Source organism: Calonectris borealis, unplaced genomic scaffold (assembly GCF_964195595.1).
Source record: "Calonectris borealis unplaced genomic scaffold, bCalBor7.hap1.2 HAP1_SCAFFOLD_310, whole genome shotgun sequence".
NCBI classification, from domain to species: Eukaryota; Metazoa; Chordata; class Aves; order Procellariiformes; family Procellariidae; genus Calonectris; species Calonectris borealis.
In genome coordinates this window covers 10,594-29,894 of record NW_027441693.1, presented here as the reverse complement: position 1 = coordinate 29,894, position 19,301 = coordinate 10,594, and the positions used below count along the sequence as shown (strand labels likewise).

General features: G+C 41.1%; 2 protein-coding genes across 6 annotated transcripts; one reads left to right on the top strand and one right to left on the bottom strand.

The window, feature by feature from the left end:
• Positions 1-8,106: 8,106 nt before the first annotated feature.
• On the bottom strand, positions 8,107-19,127 carry LOC142077580 (small ribosomal subunit protein bS18m-like). 4 transcript variants are annotated; one of them, XM_075139514.1, is made up of 7 exons: positions 18,991-19,127; positions 18,783-18,844; positions 17,736-17,819; positions 17,234-17,291; positions 16,840-16,899; positions 8,954-9,065; positions 8,107-8,393 (listed from the first exon to the last, which is right to left on the bottom strand). In XM_075139514.1, the coding sequence occupies exons 1-7, from the start codon at positions 19,040-19,042 to the stop codon at positions 8,381-8,383; spliced, it is 441 nt and encodes a 146-aa protein (XP_074995615.1). In that variant the 5' UTR covers positions 19,043-19,127; the 3' UTR covers positions 8,107-8,380. The 4 variants fall into 4 exon arrangements, with proteins under 4 accessions (XP_074995615.1, XP_074995618.1, XP_074995617.1 ...); XM_075139517.1 differs by lacking the exon at positions 18,783-18,844 and having other exon boundaries at positions 8,214-8,393; positions 18,991-19,082; XM_075139516.1 differs by lacking the exon at positions 18,991-19,127 and having other exon boundaries at positions 8,214-8,393; positions 18,755-18,844.
• LOC142077579 (BRCA1-A complex subunit Abraxas 1) lies at positions 9,203-16,330 on the top strand. 2 transcript variants are annotated; one of them, XM_075139511.1, is made up of 9 exons: positions 9,203-9,532; positions 10,255-10,345; positions 11,718-11,754; positions 12,629-12,695; positions 13,386-13,579; positions 14,242-14,361; positions 14,688-14,772; positions 15,261-15,369; positions 15,521-16,330. In XM_075139511.1, the coding sequence occupies exons 1-9, from the start codon at positions 9,353-9,355 to the stop codon at positions 15,946-15,948; spliced, it is 1,311 nt and encodes a 436-aa protein (XP_074995612.1). In that variant the 5' UTR covers positions 9,203-9,352; the 3' UTR covers positions 15,949-16,330. The 2 variants fall into 2 exon arrangements, with proteins under 2 accessions (XP_074995612.1, XP_074995614.1); XM_075139513.1 differs by having other exon boundaries at positions 15,261-15,393; positions 15,542-16,330.
• Positions 19,128-19,301: the final 174 nt, after the last annotated feature.

The window sequence follows — 19,301 nt, the reverse complement described above, 5'->3', positions numbered from 1 at the left end:
GATGAAATCAATTCCAAGTGCCACAAGCCTCTTACTCACGGTACCGATAATTTAATCAGCATACCACTGGTTGATAAAAAAAAAAGTATCACATATAAAAGCCAATATTACATATTGACTGCAGGCAGTCATTTCCCATTGACATCAGTATCTGAAAAAACAAGTAACTCCTAAAGTTTGCAGTCATGTGCACTATGCTAAACGATGTTCATACAGCTGAAGACAGTCAGACAGCCCCTGCCCAAGAGCTCTTAATCAGTATTTAAAAAAAAAAAAAAAAAAAGAGAGAGAGAAAATTATAACAAATAAGACAGAATTGGCAAGGTAAGATGGTCATGATATTAACTGTATCATGTTACAGACACGTTCTACTGCACAAACAGATGGCTCTGACAGCTTAATAATAGTAATAGTAACAATACTAGTAATAACTTTTCTGCCACAAGTAGAAAGTATATTCATGAAAAGCAGGTTTATGCCTGAAAGACAAAGTTAATCTACTGGAAAATGGAAATGCTTCACTGTTCAATATGATGAATTCACAGCACCTACTTTTGGCCACTGATAGATATGAAAACTCAAACTTGAAAAATTAAATGCAATTCTGGCTTATTAAAAGCCCCAGAAAACTTTTACTGATATCAGCAGAACGAGGATCTTAGCTATGACCTTGTTCATCTCTAGAAAAATTACACTTTTAGAAGGTTGCATGGATTCCTCAAGTCTCATACAGCAGAACTTGTGGCTGCTGGATGCCCCAGATTTATAACTGGAAGAAGCAAACACACACAGTCAGTATTCTTACCTAGAACAGTACTCATTAATACCATGTAATTAAAATAATCTAAATAAAGCCATTGAAACTTATGTACATCTAAAATACATGTTCTTGTTACTTACCAACTCCCATAAACTAATACATCTTTTTATTTATATTTGACTTGTCATGAGTATAGCATGAAATATTCTAACCAGCTTGAACTGGAAGCAATATATCATGGAATCTCTACTTTAACCCAAGAAAACCTAAAACCGGTACCAGATTATAACCCAGCACATAACTAGATATCATTAAAGACATCATTCAAAAGAACTGTCATGTAAGTTAAAGCTGCAAACCACACATCCAAGTTAATTTAATTCTTTCTGCTGACTTTTATGGCATCTATATCAAATGTACAGATTTTTATTTTTTTATTAAACATGTCCTGTAGTAAACACATACCTTTTTAACCCAATTCTCAACTTACCTCTAATATTTTTATTAGAATTTTCACATAGAAATGAGAAATCCCCAATGACACTCTAAACATCGAAGGCAACAAAACTAACACCACAAACAAAATCATCCAGATAGACAAAATCTTGACCTCCGCAAGGCCACAGCCCTCTCTATTTTCTTCCATGCTTGCTCCTTCAAAATGCCAACCCACTGCCTTTCTGAGAACATATGCTCATCTGTAGTGGAGAATCCAGCAAACTTCAAGAGACAGAGGCAAATAAAAATTACACATTCTAAGAGCCCAAGCTATCTCTAGGAGAAGGCTACTGCCCTCTGAAGCCTGACACCACAGATGCTCTTAATGATAATGTAATTTCTACCCCTTGTCCCGCCCTAACTCCACCCACTTCCGTTTAATTGATAAGCATTTACTCACCAGATATAATACAAGGGAGAAGAAAGAAAAAATGTTAGGTAATAAGATGCTGCCAACAAGGAAACTTGTCAATGTGTCAACTAGTTTTCACAAGGCATCCCACCAATAAATTACAATATAGAACCAAATAGGTATGGTTTTCAGACTGCCTAAAATCTTCTCTTCTAAAACTCGTTTAATACACATGAAGCACTTCTCCAACTGACATTTGCTCAAATTAGTGACTTATTTAGTCAGACTTTCTACTTCATGGTGAAATGACTGCCTCGTTTTGCTATTTGACCAAAGGAACCAAACTGAAGCTTGAGGTGCAAGTCAGGCTTTTCAAATTTTATTTTTTAATAACACCTGTGAAATGGAGATGCAAATTTCAGCAGGCAGGAATTGGCAATACAATAAAACCTGCTCCCTCCACTGCTCTACAAGAAATTAGCCAAACTCTATTACAGGGTTACAAAATGCACTGTGGTGAAATAACAAGTCACCTACCTTTGCATTTATTCGACTACAGACTTTAAATACAATAGATAAGCAGGTTTCTCCTCCTATCCTATCAAATGCCAATAATTTAATTCAGTATTTTTTAAGAAAGACACAGTTCAGCCCCTTACACCGACCCCTCTCCTGCCTTTTTGTTTGTATCACAGAAGAAAGGAAGGTGAGTAACCGTATCTCTAGAACCTAAGAGGAGCCCACCAGCTGCTCATTTACAACCTTATCACAGAATAAGTTTACTAATCTTGATGGAACGAGCATTTAGGGCATAACTTCCACAATAGTGATATGCTGGTCCACAAAAGATCTTTCCCTTGCACATGCTTACATTAGCATATTTGTCTAAAGCTGGGGCTGTCCTTTTAGAATATCCCCATCCCCATGTACCATTGTTTGGTTTGTTTTGTGGAGCAGCCTCGGTACATGCAAACTGGATTCCTTAGAAGTGAAAGCAGATGCAAAGATCCTCTGTAGAAAGTGTACCCAATACTCTCCAGTTAGTAACAGAAGCACAGATATCAGAGTGGGCTGCACCACCAATAAGTCCTCTAGTTTGTACCATGCACCCAGGCACCAACAAGCAGGCTGTCGACATGTTACAAGCTCACGTGATACCATGACATGCTCCTTGTGCCATATAATGAGTCAAGTAGCCTTTGTATCTTCAGCTTTGCTGCTGAATGCCATCCCTCGGGTCTTTGTAACTACATCGCATCTTCTTCAGCAATCTAACTTTTCTTTTGCATCTTGTTTTCATTATTTACCTGCTTTACCTTCTCTCCTCTTGCTGACCTCTTTCTGAGCCTTCTGTATCTTCTACAAAACCTCATTGGTTTGTTTTTCAATTGTTTCTGCCTTCACATTGCTCTTTCTTTCAATGGCAATCTCAAGCCCCTCACTCTCCCATTACACTGCTGCTGCCATGCACAACATTACCCACTATTTCTCACCTGCCTCACCAAAAGGCTCTAGTTCTAGGCTTCTCTAGGAACAATGTTTCATTGTTCGTAAAACAGCTTTGCTTACCCATTTCTGTTTAGCTGCCATTCTCTAGGTTCTCATTTCTGGTCTCTTCCTCGAGTGGCTTGCCCTGCTAACACACGTTCCCTAGGGTGGCATACGGTAGAGAGCTGGGTGAGCGGGCATTGATCCTCTGGCACGACACAGGGCATCTCTGCTACCTTCAGCCTCGGCACAGGGGATCGGTATGCATGTCGTCTGGGTGCTAAAAAACTTTGTGGGCGGGAGGGTGGAGGTAGTTTCTGGGACCTGATTTGAGGCAGGAAATGTGGGAGAAATGAAGTATTGATAACATACCAGGAAGAAACAGGAAGGTGTGGTGACTCTCTTAATGGGATGCCTCAGCAATAAGCCTAGGCACACAAAAGAGGGATCATTTCTTAAAAGGAGAGAGGGAAAGACAGACTTCCCTACCCTGGGGGGAGGAAGAAAACGCTTCCTGTCCTGAATGAAGGAGAATTGTTTTCCATCCTGTGAGGCCTTATCATTTGCACTGCCTGTCTAACCCTTACAAAGTCATATTTGCTGCCACACCAGGAGCAGACAGACACTGTAATTCTTCCCAGCCACCTTCTAAAAAAACAGAGAGCAAGCAAACCCCTCCCATGCTCACTCCTCCATCATGCTGAATGATAGGACTGAAGCCCTTTGTCAGCTATAATTTTCCCTGGCAAACCACTCAGTCCAAGACGTATGAGGTTTTCTGAGGGCTGCTGAGACAGCTATCACAGGCATATTCAAAAAAAACCAGAACAGGTTTGGAGGGGGAACAAATGAAACAGAGAGACTTTGGCAGCCTACTGCTTTTCACCCAACATGTCACATTTGCCACACAGCAAAAGACAATTACTACACCCATTCCATTCAGTTTGCTCCTGGACACGCAGCACTGCAACCACCCACTGCAGTGAAAGCATCACCTTGAATTCATGGGCCAGCCTGGGAGCCCCAGCCCCTTGCAGGGTTGTGAAAAGAGGACACAGGGATGGCATTCCCACATGAAGTGAAAGAAGACGAAGAATTGCTAGTAGCCTCTCTCCTGAGGTGGTCAAACTATCTAGCCCAAAGGCACTACAAGATCCATATGGCCAGGTCTCTTCTTACCTTTATTCTTTGCTTTACCTGCTTTGTACCTCCTGAAATCATGCAAAACATTTCAGTGTTTTTATTGTTCTATTGCAAACCTTTGCATGGTTTGGAGGGAAAAAAACAAAAAAAAAAAAACCAAAAAACCCACCACCAAACACCAAAACCACACAAACTGGGGACGACACTGAAACCAAGAAGAGCCTCTATGGCTACCTATTAACAGTATGAAATAAAAATTCTAACACAATGGAAAATTGTCCCAAAAAGCACTAAAGAATGAGCTTGAGTACTGGAATTGGTCCAATCATGACCAAGGAGTTCAGTTGTGGTTAATTTTCTGCCAGAAGTGGCTGGCAAAGCTTCTAAAGCATCTTTCTGCTCTTGGGATCATGAGCATGGAAACAACTGAGACATGGTGGTCAAAGCAGGTCTACTTCTTAACTCCAAACCACTCGGGATTGCTATAGAAGTAAACCTGGACTTGAATTGTATCTCTGCCCTGTATGAAGGTGATGCACTTGCTTGTGATCTGAGGAAGAAAGGAAATTCATTCCAGTCAAAAAGTTGGCATAGCTTATCACAGCCCCATCACAATCTTCATTTTTTCTATTATTTCAAAAGAACCACTGAAATGTACATATTCGTCAAATTCCAGCATGACTAGTCATGCATCCAACACTATGAGCTGAATAACTACAGTTTGTGATGGGGCTACGCAAAACTCCTCGGCACAGTAATTTCTTTAAGAATTAGCTCTGCCATCCACTGACTAAACAGAGCTTCTCCACATCATTCCTCCACCCTTCTCACGTTTATCCCTCTTACTAATAGCCAGCCTGCTGCAATCATGTCTGTTTTGAAGCTGGAAGAGAGACTTTATCGAGAAGTGTGAAGGTATTGCAAATAATTCAAATAAACATGCAGCAACAGAATGTAGTTTCACTCACTTGTAAGGTCCAGTAAATAACAGCTGACGAATTTATACCAAATAACTACAAGCACTTCTTTGTGATGAAGTACCCTATATGTCAGGAAAAGTCGCAAGACGCTTAATGTGCAAAACTCTGTTTATTTGGAAGAATGAAATCCAACTTAGAACAAAGGGATGCTGGTGACACAGGAGGAATTCAGGAGCAAAGCTACCTTTAATTTAACGAATCTCAAATTGACACCTGCAAGCATAAGAAATTCACTTGAAACAATGAAGATATTCCTGGTCTCCTAGGGAAATGAGAAGGAGATGGAGTGGGCGTCAGCTGCCTACTCTTGGCTTTTGATCCTTGAGGTCATTCTACTAATTTCTTATTATTAGGCAATGTTTTGCAATTGTCTGAGGGAACTGGAATTATGACCCACTTATTTTTTCACTGCGAGGAGAAGCAAACACAGCACTGACCTCTGCCTATCTGTAGTGCCTTATATGGAAGGGTTAAATCAGGTATAAACAGCCTTTTCCTGCACAGGAGTGGCTATACAGCAGTCATTTTTCAAGCAGGTGCATATACACCGTGGACAGATAAAAACTGCAATAGGACATAACAGCTTTCAAGGAGCACCACTATGGTTTTGCCTTCCCTTTGATATGTTACCTACTGTGGAGCAGACTAGAAAGAACACTCGACGTGGCCTCTAAAGAGAGGGAATCACACAGTCACAGAAATTTTGGGAACCACTCTTTCCAGGTATGCCTCCTTCCTGTCCAATACTAACTATTCCAGTGACTCCAAAAGAAGCCTGGAGGGATGTCATAAAGGAGACTTTGCAGCCGATACCAGCCTGCCTTTCTTGTAACGCCTTTCTTATCAGACTACCAGAACATCGTATGTCTCTAGCAGATACTGTTCCAAAAGAGCACTGACACGTCAACTTCAGCCAGGTGGTGCTTCAGATGTTGAAGTAATACATTCCCTACAGGTTAACAAAGAGATATTTCTACCTGAGGCAAATGACAATAGGCTCCATGACTATCAATCATGGTCAATCTTCGATAGAAGTTGATCTTTTTTACAGTAAATATACAGGGTATATTGTTTACCTGTTTTGAGCTGCAACATGATCAAAAGCTGCTTACATCATGTCGTTAGGCACATGAAGGTGTTACTATTGCTAAAATTGTTCCTCTGATGCCAGTTGTAGGGCTCCCTGGTATTTCTATGTGAATTTTGCCATGCTACAAAGACAGCAAAGCAGACTGATCTACTTAGAAAAGCCCTGTAAGTCAATGACACAAAGTCAAGAGAGCAAACCTGGGCTGATTTCCCAGCATCTCTTAACATCCAGGGGTACCGGGATTATGTTTTGCAGGATAAGAAAGTCTTTCAAAAAGGACTGACCACAGCATTCTGCACTCCAGTAATTCTGATGTGTGTACTCACACATGAGAACTACCAAGAATACCTCTTTTTCGATTAAACATTTACCACTATAACAAAAAAAAGGCCTTTTTGGTTTTTGCTTATATCTTCTCAATGTTTCAACCTCACATTCAGCAAACTCCTCACCTGATTGCTACTCAAGGGTGAAATAATCTCTGGTAGTTTTGTTTCAATTTTTATCAAGACTGAGATTCATGCTTCACTTGTGAAAAATCCTCCAAAAGGCCAGAATAACCTTAAAGATCACCTATTGCATGGTAAGCAATGTCAGGTGCAATATTTATTTATGGAAACCACACTGTCTTCACAGACTGAAGTGCAAATATCCACTCCTCTGCATTCATACTCTAACTGATCTATGTCTGCTGCTCTTTAGGTCTGCACGGATCCCATCTACGCCACTAAACAGATCTGTGTTTATATCTGACTGCAGTAAGATTGTGCTGTTTATGGTTTACCTTTGGCCATCAACAGTTGAATTATGAAAACATTGAAGAAGTATGTTGAAGTATTGTATCATTAGGATGACTGTAACACATTTAGCTCTGACCACACAAGCATTATTGTTTCCACACAAGATAAATGCAACAATTATTGTTGAAAGAATCTTATTTATCATGTCCTGTAGCTTACAACAGGCTTGCATCTTTGTATCACAAAAGTGGGAAATCCACTACATGTTCTGACTACGTTTGTTTGCCTCAGCAATGTATAGATACCATCAGATGTGTAGGCATTACATGACTGTCAATACATATCTCACATATTGTCAATATAAATCTTGTGTATGGTTTGCATATCATCAATGCTGAATACAACAGAATAATTTGTCGATGCCCAACATTTATTGCATTGATTAAATGCATAAAATTTTCTCACAGCTCTGGCTTAGGAGTGACTGCAGTCACAGCACAGGGTCCTTTGGGGCAATTTCTAAAAGATGTCAGCATTCATGTCCGCTTTCGTAATTTTCTCCACAAACGGCTATGGATGCTGGTCATATCCACCTGTTCTTGTTGCCTCCACCATGGCAACGTGGTCCATAATGGAATCATTTATTGCAATGTATCAATTCAATTGTGTTGTACTTATTACCCATTCGTTTAATACCACATGGCCTGCATTGCAAGAAATGCATACTAGCTCCTTCCCACTAATCTTGTCAATCATTCTGTATCATCTGGAGACTCATTACCCCCTTATTCAGAGATCTAGATCATTTATGAGTGTGTTGAAAAATAAAAGTCTTAGTTGGTCCCTCTCTCCACTGTAACAACAGGTAAGAATCACAACAATTTTCCTCTTCTAAATATTGGCACGATTCACATGTATTTTAAGTAATACTTAAGGAATTTTATTTAAATGTAAATATGCCAGAACTAACCATTCTCCTTCTAATCTTGCCAAAAAGTTTTAAGGGAAAAGAAATTGCACTAAAAAGGTTAATTTTATATGAAACCTAAAAACACATGCGTGAGACCCCAAAATCGTAGAAACACCTCTTCAAAGACCACAGGAGCATACATCCTATTTCAAGAGTCAGGAAATGAATGTCTAAGGCTAAGAATATGCTTACCTATAGTCCTGGTGAGGGATGAAATCAAACATTTGCTCTCCTGAAGTGAAGGGGAAAAACTCCTGCGGCCTTTAGACCGGATCTCTGATCACGTTTCAAAGAACGCTGTCACTTTTAACTCTCACTTCCTGAAATTTTTTTCTAGAGCTTTCTTCTGGCTGATATGGTCAGGAACACCAGCTAGAATGTGAAAAAATATGTTACTACAAATACTAAAAAGAAGTAAAATGAAACTACTGAAAAAAGACAAAACATACATTCTGCAAACTCAGTCTGTATCTTAGGAAGAAGCGGTACAATTTACTGCTGTCAGATCATTGTTTAGCATTATCATTTTATTACTTCCCTATCACAATTTATTAGGTTATTAACTCAGAAGATTCTCACCAGGATCCTGAACAGTACCACGCACCTCCAGATATACTCACAGCTGCATGTCCTGTTTCAAAAGGTACAACCTTGTTACAGACAGGAGCTCAGCCAGTGCCATGCCTTTTCATGTTGCAGGCTGGCATGACACAACCCACCCACTCTGAAGACATGAATACAGCTCGTTCCACCCACGCTCCCAGCTGGATGATGTGGGCCAGGCAGCTTGGTTTAAATGCTGTTTTGATGCTTTGCTAAAGCTCTTAGTACAGATCAATGAGGCTCTTCTATAAGCACAGATCCTGACTTTCGGCCTGGAGCTATGTCAGGTCCCGAAGCTTGCAGGCATCACTGCGGCCAGGACACCTCACCTTGCCCTCAGCAACAAGCCCTTGCTGCTGCACCTGCACTCCTTTGCTCCAGAAGCCATCCCTGAGACGCAGGGGGTCTGAACAGCCTTCCTAAATCGGAGCACTGTTTCACCTTAAGGGTAAAAACAAAAGAGGAATTTAGATTTAAGAATTACACCATTTAAGGCAAACCGAAAGGGCTGGTTTTGCAGTGAGCCTCACCGGGCAGGAGGCGGGAAGAGGCCGGGAGAGCGAGGGAGGATTGAAGCGGGCGCGGAGGAGGTGAGGGCTGACGCAGCGCGGGGAGGGCAGGCGGCTGAGGAGAGCCCGCACACCGCCGCCGGAGCGGCCCGGCACAGGCCGCTGCCCGCGCCCCGCACGCCTCCTCCTCTTTCTCCCGCTGCTCCCTCACGGGACGGGATGTGCCCGACCGGGCCCTGCCCTGCCCTGCCCTGCCGCCGGCGGCCGCTGGGGGCTCCCGCCACCGCGGCGCGGCCCGCCATTGTCGGGGGCATGGAGGGCGAGAGCACGTCGGCCCTGCTCTCGGGCTTCGTCTTCGGAGCCCTCGCCTTCCAGCACCTCAGCACCGACTCGGACACGGTGGGTGCCGCGGTCCCCGCCGCCGGGAGGGGAGGGGGCGGGGCAGGGGGGGACATCGCGGGCCGGCGGGCGGGGGGAGCGGCGCTAGGGAGGGGCGGCCATTGGTCGCGCGAGCAGCCCGCCGCCGCCGGGCCTCTCCCGTCCCCGCCAGGAGGGCGGGCTGCCCCCCGCCGGGAGCCCGCTGCCGGGGAGAGCCCCACGGACATCCAGGGCCTCACTGTCTGCTGTGCTGGAACACGGTTTTGCAGTGTATTCCCTCCCCGCTGCACCCTGCTGCAATGGAGATTGCTTTCCGTGCTAATGCCGGGAAATTGTGGGGTTTTTTTTTTTCTTTTAAAACGAGGTGTGGGCCACCGAACGTCTGGTGTGGCGGCAGCAGCAGCAGCACCGCGTCTGCCAAGGCCTGACCAAAATGCTGGTCAGGCCGTCTGGCCTAAGCCTTGGAGGTGGGCATCACCTGTACGACCACAAACTGTTCACTTGTGAATGAAAACATGAGGAATGGAAAACAGCTGAGTACACATTCCAACTTTTTTTTTTTCTTTAATACAGGCAGGTATTGAAAAATGAGTGAGAACCTACTCTGTTTAAATTAAAAAAAGTTCATTTTGACAGCTTTTTTCCTCCCCTGAAGACAGCATTTACACTGTTGATATTAGATGAAAAAGTCCTATTCAATGCTACTGTTCACGTGAACTTTTTTTTTCTCTCCCCCTATAAAGGAAGGTTTTCTCCTTGGAGATGTGAAAGGTGAAGCCAAGAACAGCATTACTGACTCACAAATGGATGATGTTGAGGTTGTTTATACAATCGGTTAGTCTGTCCATATTTTTAATGCCTGCCTTTGTTTTAGGCAATATAGGACTGCTTACAGTTTTGAATGAGGGTAGTCAATACCTTACAGCAAGATCAAAGCTGCTAGATCCTGGGGTCCAGGTTGATATAAAAAAAAACACATGGAAGGGTTATTTTGTAACATTTTAATTGCTAAAAAAAAATACAATTTTACTGTAGAAAATACAGTAATTTAACAGAAGTACTAGTTCTTAGTTCTTTGAATAGCTCGTCTTTGCCAAACATCTTGTCACATTAAAGGTAATTTAGGGCTTAGACTCCTTTTTTGTCTTGGCCACATCACAGACTCTCCTGGACTATGGTTGCCCTGGAAAAACTTGGCCTATTTCAGTGATGAGAGCTATAATGTGTTAACATCTATTACCTAATTTAAAGCTTATAAAATACTGTGTGAAGACTGCAAACTATTTATGTATTTCATTGAGCAGATGCCAGATGTATTTTTCTTTATAATCTTCATGGGATTGCAGTGGATGTGCATTTTATACTAGCCCTTAACAAAAACATATATATACATGCACACACATTTAACTCCATTCCTTTAAAATGCAGCTACACAAAAAGAAAGAGAACAAAGTAATACAATATGTGCCTTCTTTCCAATCTTCCTGAAAATATGGTAGGGAGAAACTGCATCCCATTTTCTAGTTTTACTCTAGGATACAATTAAGGTGTAACTTTCTTCCACTAAGTCTCACAGCTGAACCAAAAATGTGGGGAATTTTTTGTGGTGGCATTGATCAAATTACCCAGAGTCTCATCATCACATTCTCATAGGCAGATTAGTTGCTCCAAAGTTTGGGGTTTTTTTTTAGTTAACTTGTAAAAATGAAGGTAGTGGAGAATTTAGGAAAGGAAAAGGATTCAGAATGCTATTAGATCACCTGTTTTTTTTCTGGTAGTCAGTCTTCCAGTTCTGATTATCTATCCTATGGGTTTCTGTTCTCTAGCCTCATCTTTCTTACTAACAGCATCCATGCCTTGCTGCAGAGTAACTCAAGTGAAATCTTTTGTATTACATACTACTCCTGTACCCAACTGAAGGGAAAAAAAAAAAGTGCCCAATTTTATCTTTCACTTGACAAAACAGAAAAATGTATAAAAAATACAGTTTATATAAGTGTTTCCCTTTACATTTGAAAAATGAATTAGAATCTTGTTAAAAAATATTTCCTTTCTTAACCTTATTTAATTACATGTTAATGTATTTGATTTTAAGAAATTATATTACACAGAATTCTTTCTTGGTTCTTGTACCAGTTTAATTCTGATCATAGCATACAGAAGAATAGACATTTTGAATTGATGTAATATTACCTTCTCTTTCCAGATATACAGAAGCATATTCCATGCTACCAGTTGTTCAGGTAAGAATCCTAACAGATATGAAAAAGTTAAAGTTAACCCTAACTTGAGCTCTTCAAAAGTTAAACTTACATTACATGACTGAGAAAATCACCCGGCTCTAACTACAGTAGCCACATCAACTCCATGGAATTACAGATGCAAAATGCATTATGTTATTCTTGTTTTGGTTCTTCATGTCCTTTTTTGTTGTTTCTCTATGCATATAGAAATAGAGATATGGCATACTGCACCTCCTGGTGAGGTATGATACCATATAAACTTCAGAATAATCTCAACATACTGAAAAAACACATTGCTTTTCTAAAAGCATACATCCCAACCCCTCACCCTCAAAGAAAAAAGGTAGCATCAGCCATAGGCTTCTAAGTGGGTCAGAAAAAGAAACACTTGTTAGCCCCATGGCAGGAGTAGTTTCAAGGACTAGTATTGAGAGTTCCATCATAGATGGGAATACAGCTGTGCAGGTTTGCACTCCTACAAAGGGAGAATCACAACACAATTTCCTTCTCAAATCTTTCTGAAAACTAATAAACCCAGATGTTATTAGAAAGACATTTCGTATCAAATTGAAGGCATCTTACTATTTTGTAGTTGAGAGAACATAGATGCTACCTTTAACTTGTGTCCCAGTAGCACTGATGCCAGCACAGCATCTGGGCTGTACAAGACGACCTACATAGCTATTTGAGTAATGAAATTAACTGCACTGTCCTAGCAGAGAAGCTGTGTCAGCATATCTTTATGCTTACGGGGGGGGGGGGGGGGGGGGGGGGGGGGAAGCTATTAAAGTGAGATGACTGCCAGACTGCTAGGGAATAATTATTTCTACAGTAGCTTTTTTTTTTTCCTCTAATTGTCCTAATTTTCTTCTAGCTTTTATAATTCCGCAGGAGAACTGAATGAACTTGCCCTGAAGAAAATACTATCAGGCTGTAAGAAGGTATTTTATCTTCAAACCTAAACTATACTAAGGAGCTTGCTCAGATTTTGGGGGCTGTTCTGGATACCTCTTGTATCAAGCTTTTTTTCCCCTCCTCTCTTTTTTTAAATCTTGTATCTAGTCCCTCAACCTGCTGGTCAAGGCAGCTGCATCATCTTTTCCCCCTGAAAGAACAGTTTAGGTTATTTTTGTCTAGGGTTTGCCTACATACATGTCACAACTTTATTTTTTCTTACTCATTTCTCAAGCGAACAGTTCAGATATTCCAAAGGAATTCTACTGATTTCTAGCTTAAGATCAGTTGAGGTCAGCTCACTCAAGTGGTTAAACACCACTTGACCAAAAAAATTTACAGTCTTCTCCACAGAAGAAAGTTTCACAAGGGGAGAGTAGAAGCTGGAAAGAGACAAACAGCAAAATAGCAGAACCAAGTTTGCAGAGTTTCAGCTTGAGGACAAGTTCAGAAAACAGGCCAGTTCCACACATGGTTTTGAAGTAAAGAATGAAGTTGTCATACTGGAATTAGGCCTACATGTTTTAAGGGTTTCAAGTTAACTAACTGCTTGAATATGTACACATCACGGAACAATTCAGATTCATTACTTTGTACTAAATCCTCTAACTTGCTTCAGTATAAGACACAGGGACAGCACGATTCAACAGTAATAATAAATCTTCTTCTGCCTGCAGAGTGTAATAGGATGGTACAAATTCAGACGTAACACAGACCAGACCATGACATTCCGGGAAAGACTTCTTCATAAGAATTTACAGTCGCACCTAGCAAATCAGGGCCTTGTATTCCTTTTATTAACCTCTAGCGTGATGACAGAAAGTTGTTCTACTTACAGACTGGAACATGCCTTACATCGGCCACAAGAAGGGTAATTGGTTTGTTCTCTAGTTTTAATAAAGCAGTAGCACAGCATGTGCTACAACTTGGAATAGTTTGGTTTTTTCTTTGTTGCAACTGAATTACTTTTAACACTGTTTATTTTACCCTTGAAACTTACACATTAAATAAAATTAGTCCTTATATTGCTAGAGCCCAGTTGAAATCTTACCCTGGAGTTCTGTTAGGGATTTGCCTTTATAACTATCTGTAGTGCCAGTGTCAACAGGCAGACACTGTCAGTTCATTTATGCACATAAGCTGTTCTTGATCAATTTGGTTTTGTGTATAGGACTTCAACTATGCGTGGTATTCATCTTCACATATCATTGAAATATTTCAATTGGTGGTAATTTTCAGTTCTCTTCAGCAACATGCTGCCCATAGGCTAGGCTTAACAAGCAAATATTGCATTGTTGTGTGCCTCGTACCCAGAAACGGGGAAAAAAACTAGAGGCGTTGCTCAGAGTCTTACTGCACTTGAAGTTTGCCTTTAGCCATAAGTAGTCATCTATGTGTGATGTGATACATTTAGCAAGAACTAACTGTACTGTAAACCTCCATCTGGGATGCTTAATGATCAAGAACCTTTAACTATCAAAGAGAGGCCTTTGGATGTTAATAAATCATGTTCTCATAGTTCTGCTTTTTAAGTCTTTTCCAGAAAGTTCCTTTGGTGGTTACTAACTTGGGTATGGCAGAACAGCAAGGTTACAGAACAGTGTCTGGTTCCTGCGTATCTTCTGGTTTTGTGAGAGCAGTAAGACAACACAGGTACAATATATACCATGTTTACTGATAGCTGTAGCTTTCAGCTAAGGTAAGTATAGTTATGTTTCTATGAAAGTATTATTTTAAGTGCTTTTGCAAATGCTACGGCCATAGCCTGCTCATTTGTTGACCTGTCTTCTGCAATTATTTACCCTTCCAAGCTACTTGGAATTAGTTAAGTCCCATACTTTGCCATGAGAGCAGCTGTCTGTCTCAACATAGGCATCTAGTGTTGAAGCTCAAAATACTTCTTTATTCATTATAGCTCCTATTAAGTAAGCACTGGCATCATTAACTTGCAATTATACAATTATATTCTTGGTCCACAGGTCAGAATTCTTTTACGAAGATGGATCCTTACAAGAGGTTCATAAGATAAATGAGATGTATGCCACCTTGCAGGAGGAACTGAAGGTAAGTCATGCATACCTGCCTATACAGTTACTTTCAGCAGTACTACAAAACCAAGTCAAGCAAAGGGTACACCATCTTGCACTAAATGAGAAACAAAGCTGCATCTTGGAAGCACATACTGAAAGATCAGGGAGTTCCATTTACTGTTAGTGGCTGTACACGAAGTTCTCAAAGTTGAAGACTTAAGTTTCCACTTGATCAAAAGTACACTCCACTGATAAATTCTCATAAGAGGGTTATATTGAAGAAGCACCATCTGTAGTTTGTCAGAGCTCCTTTGCTTATATGGGAGCAAGTAAAACATCTTGCACCTCATTCAACACAAAGTTTAAGTTATTATCTCTAAAATCCACCTCAAGCTCATTACTTAAGCTTTTTAATACTTTGTGTTTAACTTAAAATCATGAGTACCTTTAAGGATTTTGCAACAAGGTTAAAGTCAGCTCTGTGAATACTGTTAATTCCATCAAATACTCTTTTCCTTGCAGAAAATATGCTCCACAGTAGAAGCCAGTGAACGATCTGTAGAGAAACTCTTAGCAGAGGTGAGCCAATTAAAAGAAGAAATAAAGAGGAAAAAGCAACAAAGTTGTTCAGGTAAGTTAAATAAATGCAATGCCAGTCTTAGTAAGACTTCGAAATTTGATTCAATTGGCAGGACAAAATACTTCTGAACTTGAGGCAGCCAAAGTAGTAGTGGTAGAAGTGTGCAAGAGGGACTAAAACTCTAGCTTTTTTTTTCTTCCAGGAGAAGACAGAGATTACCCAGGAGAGCCAAAGGAGAATGTTCTCCTTTGTCAGGCACTGCAAACATTTTTCCCCAATTCTGGACTTCAGACATGTATTGTTTCCTTCAAAGGCCGACAGATATCGAAGAACTGCTGTAACATTGACCATAATATTAATGTCATGGACAAATTGACTCTCATGGTAGAGGAAAGAGACTTCACTGAAGCCGAAACAAGACACCTCACCAAGCGTAAAGTCAGAGGGACCACAACAGGATCAAAGTCATTCAAGAAATCAAGATCGCTGCAGCTTCACCAAAAATTACTTCGAGACCAAGAGGACAGTGACCAGGAAAGAAAGCTTACTCTGAGTAGCACTGAAACAGATGAGGATGTGTTGGAAAAAATTAGAGACACAAATGAATACCCACACTCTCCTACTTTCTGATCTGTTAATGATTTGTCCAGATGACTTTGCACCAAAAGTTACTGCCAGCATATTCAAGTGACATATCGATTTATAGCACCGCAGGGATAAAAAAATGCGTTTTTGCAAGACATACAGGTTTGTTTTTTTTTTTTCCTCCAATGCATGAATCCTGTTTGGCATAGAGACAAGTCCAGATGACATTCCCTCATTTTGCCTTCCAGAGATAAATCTGTATATGCTGTCTCAGGGTTTAAAGACTATGCTAGCAGGATGTTAGCGGTCATAACTATGTCCCATACTGCCTCAGAGTAATACAACTTCAAGCTGCTGTTGAAGAAGCAGTACTACCCTTCCCTCAGCAGGCGCTGAGGCAGGGAGCATCAAATGAACACAGGTAACATGCCTAACAGAATTAGCTGTCAACATGAATTGCCACAATTTAAATAATTTATCCTTAGCTATCCACCACTTGTTTATTTCTCCCCCCTTCCAATCCAGCAAGGGAAAAACAGCCACCTGAACTTTAGCAAGACCTGTGAGCAGAGGAAGTGGTACATACAGTTGCCAATTTCTACTATTGCTTTCATCTTTCATACTTCCTTCAGACAATTTTAGAGACTCGACACTTCATAAAAAAAGCAACTGACCTCCACCCTTCAGTCAGTGGTGCATTATGCTCGCCAACCACATTTCCAGTAAACAAGTATATACATGTGAAAAGTAGTTTTATTGTTTCTTTCTTTATAGTATATTACTCTGGATACTTGACATTACATATCTTGGGGTCTGTGAGAAATGATGGGTTCTTAAACATAACTGGCATAAATCCTGTAAAGAGATAAGATGGAGGGGTTTTTTAATAGGAAAGTAGGCTTGACTTACAAAACTCAAAAGCATAATCATACTTACCAAACACATGAGCTCTTTTAATGGCTTTTGTAATTTCCTTCTGCTTCTTGTTGCACAAGCCTGAAGAGAGAAGTCATTTTCAGTCTCTTAAATCAACAATAACCAAACCATTAGTTTAAAGGGTGAAAGTGATACTACTGACAATTCCCTCTAGCTTTGTTTAAGTCTTTCTAGAAAAATGCATGTGTGCTTATACCGTTAAATACAAAAAACTCTCATAATTTAAGGGATATTTTCATTCCTTAATGAAGGCTACTAAGTCAGAGGAATACTATTACAAAATGTATAGGGTTGGCAGTAGTTACTTTTGAAAAGATAGCTGATATACTGTTACTTGAACTCACAAGAACATGAATATTAACTAGTAAATGGTTTAATTTAATACTTCACATACCTGTTATATGCCTGCCATAAATGCAGCCAGTATGAGGGGAAACAAACTGGGAAAGAAGCTATTTAAAATTAAGAAATCCAAAGTTAGTTTAAGAACATTTTTAGAGAGCTTTAGTTTATTTTACTACTTGCATTCTATTTTTCATTGTTTGATCTGTTTTTACAAAACTCAGTTCTACCTGGAGATGAGAAAAAGTATAGCTTGGAGTTAGACAGTATTTTATATGCCACAACATTTAAGTTACATGACAGCAGAATTGGAATTGAGGACTCTATTTGGTAAATAAAAAAGTTGTAACACCTGCACATAAGACTAGTAGATTGAACAACTTATCACAACTACATTATTTGACAGTTATCTGCACACATTCTTACTCTTAAGTTTTAAACCCCTACATATATGAATTAATTTTTAATTTTTTATCCTTGTGGCCTTCCTTGTGGCCTATTTAAAAATAGTAAACCAGTTACCTTCATCCAAGGACAGGAATTTTCAAACTCACCTGCACATTCTTGTAGTCCACATTTATTCCACATAAGACACATTTTTTAGGAGGCTCTTTATAGGGGTTCTCCATTTGTATGGGCTGAAATTAGAGAATTAACATCTGTAAGCTTCACAAGAAAATAAGGAATGTTTGTTAGTTTTATCCTTTGAGCAAAATATGCCTTGAAACAAAAAGGTATTTAGTGCATCACTTAAGTTTTTCAGTAACTTTCTTATCTATTTCTCTTACACACTGATTGGTACCTAGCAATCTAAAAGACCTCTCACAGCTTCACAGGCTTTTATATCTTAGTAATAATGACAATGTAACAAGTCAATTAAAGCAAGCAATAAGATAGTGCTTACACCCTTTACTTAGAAGGCTGTATCTACAGAAGCTGCTAATAAGGTAGTTCTGTCTGATAAGTCACAAGAGGCTTTTGAAAATAATTTCAGAGCAAATGGCCTGAGGGAGCTTCTGTCTGCTCGCATACTAACAGAGTCCCAAATATCTCCCAAGCCCTGAAAGGCTCCTTGAACTTCAGAACACACCTAGCACGAAATCCTTGCAAGATACGAGTGAAAGGAGAAATTTCATTTTCGCAGACGGAGGTAGAATTTGGGCACAGAAAAAATATTTTTAAACGTTTTTGCTGGTACCAGACACACATTTTTATGACCTAACAACCACCCCTAATGCATTCCCTTAAGTCTCTTCCTCAGCTACATACAGGAAATCAGTTAGTGCTGCCAAAGGTTTTGCTGCACATTCGAGTTACTGAGACGGCTGGTTTAAGTGACCACAGTTAAGATACTGGATATCAATAGCGCCTTAACTTCAACACCTGGTGACCTCCCTCAGCGCTGGATTCCAGCTCTGTAACACACTAAGCAACAGAATTCAGGTTTTTTTTAGGAGCCCGAGCTAAAGAGAGACCAAACCAAGGCGTTTTCAGACACCTCCCCTGCCCCACCGGAGCCCCTCCTGGTGAGGATGACAGTGGCCTGAGAGCAGGCAGGGAAGGCGGAGCTCACCGCGGGCTGCGCTCAGGGGGAGCCTCACCTGGTCGGACCGGCCGGGCTGCCGCTCGTGCTGCAGGCGGCGCGGCCGCTCCCACAGCACCGCTGCAAGGGAAAGAGCGACAGGATTAGCGGCGGCACGGCGGGAGAGATCGGCCACGCCAACACCCCACGCACCCCCACGGCCGCTGCCGCTCGGGCACAGCCACCTCGCTCGAAAAGGGGGAAACGAGAAAGTAGAAGGAACGCACCGGGCGCCAGCCTGCACCAGGGCCTCAGCGCCGCCACAGCCCGCACCGCCATATTGCCCTCTACAGCGCACCGCCGACAAACAACGCCACTTCCATCTGTACGTCACTGCCGTCCGACTGCAGCTGGCTCCTGCACCCCACCGCCTGTACAAATGCCATTCGCTGGCCAATGGGGTCGCGGCCTGCCCTACTTGAGGCAGGCGATTGGCCACTGCCCGGTTACCGTCCCTTGATTTCAGTAGCTCGTTGACGGAAGTGATGTCGGTGGCGGTTGGGTTGTGGGAAGCAGTGGTGGCTCTGCGCTCTCCTCA

What these genes read in the sequence shown, in the direction of transcription:
- LOC142077579 (XM_075139513.1), top strand. Translation starts at nt 9,353, where the DNA reads ATGTGCCCGACCGGGCCCTGCCCTGCCCTGCCCTGCCGCCGGCGGCCG. An exon ending in TCAGCACCGACTCGGACACG is followed by an intron (nt 9,533 to 10,254) that starts GTGGGTGCCGCG and finishes CCCCCTATAAAG; the next exon opens with GAAGGTTTTCTCCTTGGAGA. An exon ending in CCATGCTACCAGTTGTTCAG is followed by an intron (nt 11,755 to 12,628) that starts GTAAGAATCCTA and finishes ATTTTCTTCTAG; the next exon opens with CTTTTATAATTCCGCAGGAG.
- LOC142077580 (XM_075139514.1), bottom strand. Translation starts at nt 19,042, where the DNA reads ATGGCGGTGCGGGCTGTGGCGGCGCTGAGGCCCTGGTGCAGGCTGGCG. An exon ending in CTGGTGCAGGCTGGCGCCCG is followed by an intron (nt 18,845 to 18,990) that starts GTGCGTTCCTTC and finishes TTTCCCTTGCAG; the next exon opens with CGGTGCTGTGGGAGCGGCCG. An exon ending in TGGACTACAAGAATGTGCAG is followed by an intron (nt 17,292 to 17,735) that starts GTGAGTTTGAAA and finishes AATTTTAAATAG; the next exon opens with CTTCTTTCCCAGTTTGTTTC.